Source organism: Saccopteryx bilineata, chromosome 3 (assembly GCF_036850765.1).
Source record: "Saccopteryx bilineata isolate mSacBil1 chromosome 3, mSacBil1_pri_phased_curated, whole genome shotgun sequence".
Taxonomy (NCBI): domain Eukaryota; kingdom Metazoa; phylum Chordata; class Mammalia; order Chiroptera; family Emballonuridae; genus Saccopteryx; species Saccopteryx bilineata.
Genome location: NC_089492.1, coordinates 65,053,230 through 65,066,612, shown reverse-complemented (window position 1 = coordinate 65,066,612; position 13,383 = coordinate 65,053,230). Strand labels below are relative to the sequence as shown.

Sequence of the window (13,383 nt, the reverse complement as noted above, 5' to 3'; positions counted from 1 at the left end):
CCAAAAAGCTTCCCCTCCTCCTTCTATTCCCCTTCTAGAAATCCAAAATCTACCCATCCATTTAATAAAATGTCTTCCAAAACACCTTGAGGCCTTTCCTAATCATTCTATCCTTCTTGTTAGTTACCACTCTCAAACTGTATGAATGTTATCTCTAATCCCCTTGAAAACAGGATTCATACCTGATTCATCTTCATGGTGTTTAAAAAGTACTGACTGAATAATGAATGAATGTGTGAGATTCTTTTTGAAAACAGTTTTGTAAAACTGTCTTTGTTTTCCAATATAAATTTACAAATGCAATCCACATGTTTGAGATGCAAAAATATCAAGTGACTCAAATCCTGACAACACTTACTTAATTCAATAACATCTTAGAATATCTTAACTATTATCTATTATTTTATTAACTTTAATGTGATTGTAGCATAATTTGAAGAACAAAACTGGCACGATGAAACAAACGGAATTACAATAGATGCAGAATATTTCTAAAGGATGAATGAGAAAACATCAAAGACAAATGCAAAGCAGGAATCAAACAGGATGCTTAACTGAATTAATGGAAAATTATAATGTCATCTTGCTAAAAGCAAAAATGCAAAATGGTGCCATGCAGAAGTCTCAAATTCACAAATCCATTTTTCTCATGGGAGAGCAGCAATATCACAGATGCCAATGATTCCAAGTTACTAAATCTAAAAAAAAAATCTAAAGAACATCTTACAGGCAACCTTACCTTTCTCTTTGCTTCTGTAATACCCTAAAGTCAAGGGAAACAAACCATTCATAAATGTATTCAAAGACCTTTTCTCCATGTGCAAATAAGAGTAAGAGAGCATATATAAATTTGGAACAAATATCAAAATGCAGTTAAAAAAAAAAACTAAAGAAAATCTTAGGATGACTACAAACATCATATTTGTCTAAAATAATTTTATAACCTACAAAGTAAACTGCATTTTAAAACTTAAATCATGAGTTTAGCTACTATATAATTTAACAAAACATACTTAAAACAAGAGTTCTGCTAAGTATACATAAAGCAAATTGTGGTGGTTAAATATGTTAAATAAAGTTTTATAAACTTAGCTCATAGGAAAATAATTAGCAACTAGAACTCCATTTTATTTTAATGCATGGGTGCAGCGAATAGAGGAGCAAGAAATCCTAACTAGGCTATCTTAAACCATGATAACTTTATGAAAAACATAACCAGAATTTACAATTTCATTAGAACCCAATGCCCTACTCCAAAAAAAGTCTCTTATTCCATGGCACCAGTTCTCAGCACCATTTTTTTCGGTCAGTGTCATGTATGTTACTCAACTTACTGCATAGTACCCCACTGCCAGATGCCACTGAAAATCTCAAACCTTAGGAAAACAAATTTAGGAGATGACCACTGAAGCATAAACCCAACTAATTAATAGCAGTCTTTACCTGAGTAAGATAGCGTCTGTAATCTTGCCGCAATTCTTCTTTTAGCTTATGTTTCTTCCATTCATACTCTTCCCCAAGTGGTAAACTCAATCCATAATCAAATCCTAGAAAGAAAACAACTTCTTAAATTATAATTTCAATACAATCTATTATAATAAAGCAAAGTAGGAAGGAATACAGTCATGTTGATTCTGATATTGGCATTAGGATAATAAATTTCTTATTTAAAATGTTTCAATAGGTAATATATCCATATATTAGAAAATATTACTGGCCCTGGCCAGTTGGCTCAGCGGTAGAGCGTCGGCCCGGCATGCAGGAGTCCCGGGTTCGATTCCTGGCCAGGGCACACAGAAGAAGCGCCCATCTGCTTCTCCACCCCTAATCCTCTCCTTCCTCTCTGTCTCTCTCTTCCCCTCCCGCAGCCAAGGCTCCATTGGAGCAAAGATGGCCTGGGCGCTGGGGATGGCTCTGTGGCCTCTGCCTCAGGTGCTAGAATGGCTCTGGATGCAACAGAGCGACGCCCCAGAGGGGCAGAGCATCGCCCCCTGGTGGGCATGCCGGGTGGACCCCGGTCGGGCACATGCGGGAGTCTGTCTGACTGCCTCCCCGTTTCCAGCTTCGGAAAAATGAAGAAAAAAAAAAGAAAGAAAATATTACTCCCACCAATGAACCCCAGCTACCCAGCTCTCTCTCCTGCCCATGACAATCAGCATTCTTTCCCCTTTAGACAATGGTTCTGCATTGTTTGGATTCTTGCTTTTACAAGGACAGCAAAATTAAAGCAAAGAAAATTTGACTTCTTCATTTAATTCTACTGAAATTTCTATAAAAATACAACAATTTTCATCTGTTTTCATTCTGAAAATTAGTAACAGGATATTTAATCTGTAAGAATATCCTTGCTATAACATATTTGAGAAAAATTAGGGCCATGGTGTGGCTCAGACTGAAATTTCAAAAAGCTTTTAAGGTTAAGCCATCAATTTTGATTTCACATAAATGGATATTAATTTTTACTGTGCTAAAATATACATAATATAGAATTTGCCACTTTACTTATTTTAAGCATACAATTCAGTACCATTAAGTTCATTCAAAATGTTGTATAACTATTACCACTATCCAATTCCAAAATTTTTTGATCATCCCAAACCACTGTAAAAAGATAATTTTCTAGAAATCTTTAATTATGAGCAGTGTTTCCTTACACAGAGTTCAAAAGTAAAATTACATTTTGGGATGATGACAATAGAAAACCACTAAATTGTACAATTTAAATGTTAAACTTCATGCTACATCAGTCATACCTTAATAAAGCTGCTATAATCTATAATCACATTACATACTTTTCAATTATCTTAAATAGTAAAAACTGTATCAAGAAGCGCATATAATCAGATAAGTATTTGATTTCTAAAGTCTACCATTTTTAATCCTACTATGTAATATAAAAAAATTATCATTTCTAAACAAAATAAAAATTTTCCTTAGTCAGCTACAAGCCATACAGATGAAGTAATTGATTACAGTTTGTGAACTGATAAGGATTTCACCGATTTTGTGCCTTATTCCTTATAATGCAGCTAAATAATGGGAACTTATCATGAATGTGTCATATCACTGCTTAAAAAAATATTTCAGTCACATCACTGAAATATTTCAGGGGCAAAAAGGTCAAAGTAGTATAAATATAAATGAATGTCTATTGATATTCCTGTAATACTAAGTTCCCCTTTCCACTATAAACTGTGGAATTGTCTTTATAAACACACGTGGCCTACATAACTCTATGATGTGAGTACAGCAGAGGATTCCTCAGGACACCTCTCTCTCAGGCTCAAGCTCTCTTCCCAAAAGAATCTAAAGCAATCCATATGCCTGGATTTAACTCATCCTAGAAAAGCAGTCTTTCCTCACAAAGGAACCTAAAACTTATTTTTAAAGAAACAGATTAAGCCTAAAAAGAGAAAGTTTTAATTCTTACATTGAGAATGGGGTATCACAAAAGTAACTATAAACTCCATTAGAACCAAGTCCATGCTTAATTCAACATTATAATGCTTGGCACACAACCTGTACCCCAGAAATGTTCACTGACAAAAGGTGTAAATGAACATATAAATGAATGTATAAATCAATGCCCGAGTATAAGGAAGAAATGAGAGAAAGGAAGAACACACTATTCTTATCACATCATGTTTGCTTTTATCAGACTGCATAGCAAGAGGAAGCATAATAACTAATAACAACAGTTACCTATCTCTAGCCACGCAGTCACAAAGGATGCTCTACTGTGTCAGAGAAACAGACACCACGCAGCAAGGATGATGCCTCCCAGCATGCTCGGCTTTCCTCTCAGGGAACAAGTAATTCACTTTCTGAAGTCATGTGCTTAAGGTGGCTTTTACTACTATTTTTCAATTTTGTTTGGCGGATTTATATGAAATGATAGAAAAAAAATGATTCATTTCCATTTATAAATTACTGTCTAACAAGAGTATTTGCTTTTTTACCATTGATTCAAATAGTATTTGTAATAACTCATAAAAAAAGAATATATAATATCTTCTGAATTATTTAAAATTATACTAACTTGAGGTTTACTCAACAGAAAATACTAATTTTTTAACGTTTATTTTACTGATTTTAGAGTGAGAGGAAGGGAGAGAGACAGACAGGAATATCAATCTGTACTTGTATGTGCCCTGATTAGGGATCGAACCGGAAACCTCTGCACTTCAGGATGATGCTCTAACCAACTGAGCTATCTGACCAGGACAGAAAATACTAATCTTTAACTATTACTTTTGTCATTAAATGTAGATCATATAAAAAAATTAGTAACTGTATGGAACAATTTAAATATTCTGCTCACTTCATCTATATATTAACAGTGGCATCTCAGTGGACTTACTGAGCTAAGAAACATGGTGAGACTTACTTATTCAGAGCAGCTGTCCTCTGATGGTCCTAGTGGCAAGTAAGGCATTACTGTCATTTCAGAGTCATCTGAAATGATGTCACTTTACCAAGTACAACACAAATGACGCTAAGATAGTTAACATTATGTTTCAGAACTACATCAATTAGAAATATTTGGTTTTTACAGCGGTTGTTAGGTAAAATATTTAAAACTAAAGTATTCAATCTCTTTAAAATCAATATGCCTTCTAACACAGCACCCATAATAAACACTTTTATAAGACAAATTGCTATAGAACACTTAAGTTTCCTCTTTTCATTATTATATTACCATGAGAAAGCATTATGCAAAAATAAAGGCCAAATTATAAAAATAATAATAGGCCTTTTACATAAGCAACTGACTTATCAAGAGTTATGACTACATTAATTGAGAACATTGTACTCAAACTTCAGCTATAGAGGAATTACTACCAATCAACCACAAACTGAACAAAAGAGGTAGACTGCCTGGGATTTAGTTTATAAGAGAAACCTAACCCTACATATGCTTAAAAGTGATAGTTAAAAAGTACAACTAAAAATTAGTAAGAAATCAATTTCCTTTTGTCTATTTTCAAGTCTTTACATAAATATATATATATATATATTTTTTTTTTTTTTTTTTTTTACAGAGGCAGAGATAGACAGGGACAGACAGACAGGAACGGAGAGAGATGAGAAGCATCAATCATCAGTTTCTCGTTGCGCATTGCGACTTCTTAGTTGTTCATTGATTGCTTTCTCACATGTGCCTTGACCGTGGGCCTTCAGCAGACCGAGTAACCCCCTGCTGGAGCCAGGGGCCTTGGGTCCAAGCTGGTGAGCTCTTTGCTCAAGCCAGGTGAGCCCGCACTCAAGCTGGCGACCTCGGGGTCTCGAACCTGGGTCCTTCTGCATCCCAGTCCGATGCTCTATCCACTGCGCCACCACCTGGTCAGGCTACATAAATATTTTTTAGCTTAGTCTAAACTCTAGAGCTTCTCTTCAATGTAAAACTCTGCTATCACTTCCCTTCTGATATTATTTTTAAATCACAACAATTTTTCTCTTTGTAATTCTTTTCCAAATTTCCATGAGCATAACTATATTTAAAATTATATCAAATAATTTCTAGTAACAGGAGTAAAAACGTTTTATGTTTTAATAACCTATAATCTTATTGCTTACAAATTTCCTAAATAATGACTTCATAGCATGAAAGATAAATAAATCCAGTGCATTTTGGATGTGAAATGCTGACCAATGGCTTTTTTGATGTAACAGTGGAAATACGGCCCAGAAATGGTAAATAAAGCCACATAGGGACTACACACTGAAAACAAAGTTCTGGAGGCAAGGGAGCTGAAAAGGAACAGAAAATGAGTGTGCTGGGAATCCTCAAAAAACACCCCCAGCTTTGGTAATTCGCTACAAAGAGTCACAGAATGCAGACACACAATTATGGTTTATTACAGAGAAAGAATACAGAGCAAATTAGCAAAGAGAAAAGACATATGGGGCAAAGCCCAGAGGAAACTAAGTGCAAACTTCCAAGAGTCCATCCCAGTGGAATTACCTAGGTCCTCCACCAACAAGCTGTGACAACCCATGTGAAGTACTGCCTACCAGGAAGCTCATTACATACCCGGTGCCCTGGGCTTCTATTGGGAGGTGGTCACAGGCACGCTCTGCCTAGCACTAAAAAGATTCCCCCAAAGGAAAACAGCTGTTCTGCATAAATCACATGGTTTGTACAAACAGTTTAGGCACAACGAACTGTTCTTATCATTTAGAGAAAGTGTTATATCAGTACAGAAAACTGTTTACTAGCTAGGTTCTAGACACTCACTTGCCAAGGGCCAGCCTTGTAGGCAGGCCTTTCTAAAAATAGGCAGGCCTACTCTGTTAATAAGTATGATATAAGTTGGCCTGGACAGTTGGCTCAGTGGACAGAGTCAGCCTGGCATATGGAAGTCCTGGGTTCAATTCCCAGTCAGGGCACAAAAGAGAAGTGATCATCTGCTTCTCTCACCCTCCTTTACCTCTTCTCTCCCTCTTCCCCTCTCGCAGCCAGTGGCTCCACTGGTTCAAGCATCAACCCCAGATGGGAGTTGCCAGGTGGATCCTGGTCTGGATGCATGTGGGAATCTATCACCCCTCCTCTCACTTAAAAATAGTCTATCTCCCTTCCTCAAGAAAGAAAGAGGAAGAGGGGAGGAAGGGAGGGGAGGAAGGGAGGGGAGGGGAGGGAGGAGGGAGGGAGGGAGGAAAAGTCCTTGCCCAAAGGCATAGCATCTAGACCAGAAACAAGAAAGGTAATAATTCCCATATAGCATAGTGCAGGGGTCCCCAAACTTTTTACACAGGGGGACAGTTCACTGTCCCTAAGACCGATGGAGGGCCGCCACATACAGTGCTCCTCTCACTGACCACCAATGAAAGAGGTGCCCCTTCCGGAAGTGCGGGTGGGGGAGGGCCGATAAATGGCCTCAGGGGGCCGCATGCAGCCTGTAGTTTGGGGACGCCTGGCATAGTGAGTGCTTTTTTGACACTTTCCATAATCTACTGCAAGCACCCAGCAGTTTGGTATACAACAAACTTTCCTTTCACCAAGGGATAAGGAGAGTTATTAACAGTTTTATGCCAGACTAGGCTGATTTTTAACTCAAATTTGAGATTTTTTTTTTTTTTGGACTAAAACTAGCTTTGCATTGCTTACAACATTATTTCTGACTTGCAAAAATCCTCTCTCTATGTTTTATTGTCATGTTACCACTTTTTCCTCTTGTAATCCCCCCCTTCAATCTTGTGTGTGAGACAGACAGAAAGTAAAGGACACTTCTTTCTTGCACCTATAGTGGAAATCTCAGTGGCTGACAGTAACTGCTCCAGGTCTGTCAAAAGATGCATTAAGTTCTTTTAATCTCCGGAGGTCATAGATGTGTACCTATACTATTAATCATAAAAGTAGTATCTTCAAAAGCAGAACAGGTGGCCCTGGACGGTTGGCTCAGCGGTAGAGGATCGGCCTGGCGTGCGGGGGACCCGGGTTCGATTCCCGGCCAGGGCACATAGGAGAAGCGCCCATTTGCTTCTCCACCCCCACCCCTTCCTTCCTCTCTGTCTCTCTCTTCCCCTCCCGCAGCCAGGGCTCCATTGGAGCAAAGATGGCCCGGGTGCTGGGGATGGCTCCTTGGCCTCTGCTCTGGGCGCTGGAGTGGCTCTGGTCGCGGCAGAGCGACGCCCCTGAGGGGCAGAGCATCACCCCCTGGTGGGCAGAGCATCGCCCCTGGTGGGCGTGCCGGGTGGATCCTGGTTGGGCGCATGCGGGAGTCTGACTGTCTCTCCCCGTTTCCAGCTTCAGAAATTAAAAAAAAAAAAAAGCAGAATAGGATCTATGCTACCATAATAGGAAAAATAAAGGACTATATGTGTGTAAAGTCTAGTCAAAAAATTATATACGAAAAATTGCTTTAACAAGAGAGACTGAAGGATAAGATTAGAAGGGTGTGAGGTAACAGAAAATACATAAACTGGTCTATAACCCCAGTTCCTAGCACAAAATATCTAAAACTCTTGTAATTTCCTAAATCAGGGGTCCCCAAACTACGGCCCGCGGGCCACATGCGGCCCCCTGAGGCCATTTATTTGGCCCCCGCCACACTTCCGGAAGGGGCACCTCTTTTATTGGTGGTCAGTGAGAGGAGCATAGTTCCCATTGAAATACTGGTCAGTTTGTTGATTTAAATTTACTTGTTCTTTATTTTAAATATTGTATTTGTTCCCGTTTTGTTTTTTTACTTTAAAATAAGATATGTGCAGTGTGCATAGGGATTTGTTCATAGTTTTTTTATAGTCCGGCCCTCCAACGGTCTGAGGGACAGTGAACTGGCCCCCTGTGTAAAAAGTTTGGGGACCCCTGTCCTAAATAATAAGAACATTGGGAGCATCCCTTGTTCTAATATTTGTCTTTGATCCCATTCCTGACACTGAGCTCCGAAAACTCTTATAAATTCCTAAGTGATAAGAACACTAGGCTGGTCAAGATGGTAGAGTAGGTAAACACTGTGCTCACCTCCTTCCAAAATCAAGACTAAATTGTAGAACCAACCAGCACTGGGAACCACCTGAAGATTAGCTGAACATAACTCACATCACTAAGGATGTAAAGAAGCCACAAAGAGATGGTGGAGAGGCTGGAACATGGAATGGGTAGGGATATCTTGGTTGCAGAGGTCCCTCCATGATGAGTGAGGGGTTCCAACTTCACACCAGGATCCCCAGCCCAGGGTAAAACTGCCCAGCAGTCCCTGTAACATCTGGCTGTGAAAACCAGTATGGTTTGTGTCCTAGTGAGATGGAGGGCTGCTGGAGTCCCAGGCGTTCCTCTTGAGGAGCCTGCACTCAGATTCACTCTGGGCTCCAGCACGGGGGCAGCATGGGAGGAGCTCAATTAACAGGCTTCAGGGAGAGGGATGGAGGGGCAGAGGTCCAGTCAGCTGTCTCCAGGACAGAAGCACCGGTAGGTTCCACTGATCCTCTGTTGAACCCTCCCCTCACCCACCTGGAAGGCACAGGAAAGCTCCAAATCTGAGCTTTCCATTATCCTGATTGACACTGTTTACCCTGCCCTGGGGATTCCCTGAGACTCCCCCCTATCCAAATAGTATGCCCACTCTGAGTGGCTTCCAGTGGCTTTTCACACAAATTCCCTGCTTTGGCTCATCCTAAAAGCTCTCAAAGGTCCGCTATCCCAACCAAATAAGCAGTTGCTGGCCTTGTGTGCCCTGTACCTCTTGCTAAAAGGCCCCAAGCCTGGTTCAACTGAGACAACCTGTCTTGACTCGCATTATAACTCCTGTCAGGTGGCCCCAAGCCTGGCATAAGCTACGGCCATTATTGGCTTGGAACATAACTTCAATTAAGCAGCCACAGCAAAACACAAGTGGTGGCTGGCATCAGCTCCGTCACGGTACCCACTAAATGGACTCAAGCCTGACCCTAGTGGCTGACAACCTCCACTTGCAGCATAGCCTCTCAGAAGTGCCTCTAAGCCCAGCACAAGCAATAACTAATGCAGATCACATTCTGGCTCCCTCCAGGTGGCCCAAAGCTGAACACAAATGGCAGTGGACCTTGGCCTACAGCATAGCCCTTCCAAAGATGCTCCAGAACCAATACACATGGTGGCTAGCTTCAGATCACACCAGAGCACCACCCAAATAGCTACACAAACAACAAGCTCTGAGGATGGACCCAGCTGGCACCACAGCCACACTAAGCAACTCCTGCTCCACGGAGTCAGCCCGCACCCAACAGCTGGTCTGCTGTAGTCACAGCCAGCCCTCAGAGCCAATTAGGCTGAGGGTCAACCCCACACACTGACATGCCAACAACAATGAAGGCTCAACTACAACAGAGGGCACATACAAGCTACACAAGGGACACCCCTGGAGCATCCAGCTCAGGTGAACAGGAAGACTGTGCTACCAGTGAACACCTACTACGTAAGGCCACTCTGCCAAGACTGGGAGACATAACATATCTACCTAATACATAGAAACAAATAAAGGAGTTAGCCAAATGAGAACATAAAAAAACATGTCCCAAATGAAACAGGACAAAACTATAGAAAATGAACTAAGTAAAATGGGAGACAAGCAATCTCAAACCAGATACAGAGTTCAAAATACTGGTTATAAGGATTCTCAAAGAGCTTAGGGGAAGAATAGATGTACTCAGAACTTCAACAAAGAAACTGAAACCATAAAAAGAAATCAGTAAGAAATGAAGAACACAATAACTGAAGTGAAGAACACATTCCAGGGAATCAACTGAAGATCAGATGAGGCAGAGGATTCTAATTAGCAATCTGGATGGCAAGGTATCAAAAAACACCCCAGCCCAGGCTGGCTTACTGAGTGGATAGAGCATCAGCCCAGCATATGGACATCCCAGGTTCAATTCCTGATCAGTGCACACAAGAAAAGCAACTATCTGCTTCCTCCCCTCCTTTCCCCTTCTCTCTCTTTCCCTCCCACAGCCAGTGGCTCAACTGGTTAGATTGTCAGCCCCAAGCACTGAGGATAGCTCAGCTGAGCCAAGTGTTGGCCTCAGGTGCTGAGGATAGCTTGATTGATTTGAGAGTCAGACCCAGACAGGGGCTGCCAGGTGGATCTCAGTCGAGGTGCATGTGAGAGTATCTCTCTCTATCTCCTCTCCTCTCACTTAAAAAAAATGGGCAAGAATCTGCTACCAGTATTACTCTTCTAAATTGTACAGGAGGTCCCAGCTAATGCACTAAGAAAAGGAAATAAAAGGTATCAGATTGGAAAAAAAGAAATAAAACTGTCTGTGTTCACAGATGACATGATTATTTAGGTAGAAATCTCAAAACAATAACAACAAAACTCTCCTGGAACTAATAAGTAATTATACTAATACAATAGGATACTGAGTTAATATATAAAAGTCAACTGCTTTCTTCTATATCAGCAATGAACAGTGTGAATTTGAAATAAAAAACATAAGACTATTTTTATTAGCACACAAAAATATAACAAATGATACATCTGATAAAGGGTTGTTATCTAAAACGTGAAAAGTCATACAAAACACCAAAGTGACAAACAATCCTATTCAAAAATGGACAGAGGCCCTGAATAGACATTTTTCCAAAGAGGATACACAGATGGCCAAAACACGTATGAAAAGATGCTCAACAACACTACACACGCAAGTGAAAACCACAACGAGCTATCACCTCGCAGCTGTCAGAATGGCTATCATCAATAAATCAACAAGCAACAAGTGTTAATGACAACAGAGGAAAGTGAACACTTGTGCACTGTTGATGGAATTATAAATTTGTGCAGTCCCTATGGAAAACGTGTCATTGGTGAATATCTTCTCCCATTCAATAGGTTGTCTTTTTGTTTTGTTGATGGTTTCCTTTGCTGTGCAAAACTTTTTAGTTTGTTGTAGTCCCATTTGTTAATTTTGCCTTTTGTTTCCATGCTGGAGGAGACATATCCAAAACAGAACTACCATATAATCCAGCAATTCCACTTCTGCGTATTTCTCTGAAGGAATCCAAAACGCTAATTTGAAAAGCTATATGTACTCCTATGTTCACTGCAGCATTATTTACAGTAGCCAATATATGAAAGCAATCTGTGTCCATCACTAGATAAATGAATAAAGAAGAGTGGAACATACATACAATGGAACATAACTCAGCTACAAAAAAAAAATGCAATTTTGCCATCATGACAATATGGATGGACCTACAGGGTATTATGCTAAGTGAGGTCGTCAGAGAAAGACAAATACCGTATAATTTCACATATATGTAAAATCTATAAAACAAATTAAACAAACAAAACAAACTCATAGATACAGATACAGAGACAAACATGGTTGCCAGATGAGAGGAGTGTTGGAAGGATGGATGAAAAAGCTAAAGGGATTAAGAAGTACAAATCGGCAGTCACAAAAAGTACAAGAGAGAAAACAGTAAGTGTCAGATGGGTACTAGACTTAGGAGGGTGATCATGTTGTAAGTTATAAATGCCTAGTCAAAATATTGTACACCTGAAACTAATACTGTATGTCAACTGTAATTAAACAATTTTTTTAAACATTTTTGTTTTAAAAAGACACTAGGAGCATCTTTAGTTCTTATGAGGCAACTGTGAGTGGGATCCTGGGTGGGGGCCAGACACTGAACAGACCAAGCCATGAGTGGAAGCTTGGAATTTTCAGCCCTGCCTCCCATTCTGAGAAAGGAGAAAGGATAAAAATGAATCAGTGATGGAAATAGATCAATGATGGAAATGGATTAATGGTCAATATTACCTACACTGTTAAGCCTCCACAAAATCCCTAAAGTTCAGGGTTCAGAGAGGTTCCAGGTTTATGAACATGGAAGGTGCCAGGAAAGGGTGTGCCAAAAGAGGGCATGGAAGCTCCGTGCCCCTCCCGCACACCTTCCCCACACACCACTTCCATCTGAATACCTAGCTGCTCCTGCATCGTATCCTTTTATAATATACTGGTAAATATGTTTCCTTGAGTTATATGAGGCACACTAGCAAATTAATCGAACCCAAGAAGGGGGTCATTGGAACCTCCAATCTACAGCCAGGTCTTGGAACTGGTATCTTAAGAGGTGAGTAGTCTTGTAGAACTGGACCCTTAAACAGTGGGATCTGATGTTATCTCTGGGTAGATAAGGATTGTGCCCTTATCCATGAAGCTTGGACTCTGGAAAGCTGGTGTCAGAGGTTATCATAATGACCTCAAATCTTTTGTGAGAGGTATAACGATAGAAAAATGAGCCACATGGATAAGCATTATCCATTAATATCACCAATATAAAACAAATGAATTTACAAAATCATAAAAATGTACTGTTACATGAGAGTTCTATTATGAGTTATAAATAGATTGCTTTGATTAGCTAAAATTAATATTGCTAATTTACATATTCCTAATAGCTATTATGCTTAATTACTTATTCAAAGTATGGTGATACAATCTTAATTCAATATATAATTTTTTTAATTTATTCATTTTTAGAGAGAGAAGGGGAAGGAGCAGGAAGCATCAACTCCCTTATGTGCCTTGACCAGGCAAGCCCAGGGTTTCGAACCAGTGACCTGAGTGTTCCAGGTTGACGCTTTATCATTGAGCCACCACAGGCTAGGCCTCAATATATAATTTCCAAACTTGACCTTTTCTTTAAATTAGAGATAGAGACAGAATGGGAGAGAGAAGGAGGAGAGAGATGAGGAGCATCAACTTGTAGTTCATTTTAGTCGTTCACTGATCGCTTCTCATATGTGCCTTAACAGGGGGCAGGGAACTCAAGCTGAGCCAGTGACACCTTGCTCAAGCCAGCAACCTTTGGGCTGAAGCCAGTGACCTTGGGATCACGTCGATGATCCTGCACTCAAGCCATCAACCTTGCAGTCAAGGCTGGCAAACCTGCAC

The 13,383-nt window shown here is 40.1% G+C and overlaps 1 protein-coding gene across 10 annotated transcripts in view; it reads right to left on the bottom strand.

Annotated features, from left to right (window-relative positions):
- CSPP1 (centrosome and spindle pole associated protein 1) overlaps positions 1-13,383 on the bottom strand; it is a 119,013-nt gene that overhangs the window by 88,527 nt on the left and 17,103 nt on the right. For 5 of the 10 annotated variants that reach the window (XM_066266261.1, XM_066266259.1, XM_066266264.1 and 2 more), the window contains 2 exons: positions 1,444-1,547; positions 740-763 (listed from right to left, as the gene is read on the bottom strand). In XM_066266261.1, the coding sequence (XP_066122358.1) occupies positions 740-763; positions 1,444-1,547 (128 nt within the window). The remainder of the gene's footprint in view (positions 1-739; positions 764-1,443; positions 1,548-13,383) is intronic. The other 5 variants (XM_066266262.1, XM_066266265.1, XM_066266268.1 and 2 more) reach the window with 1 other exon arrangement.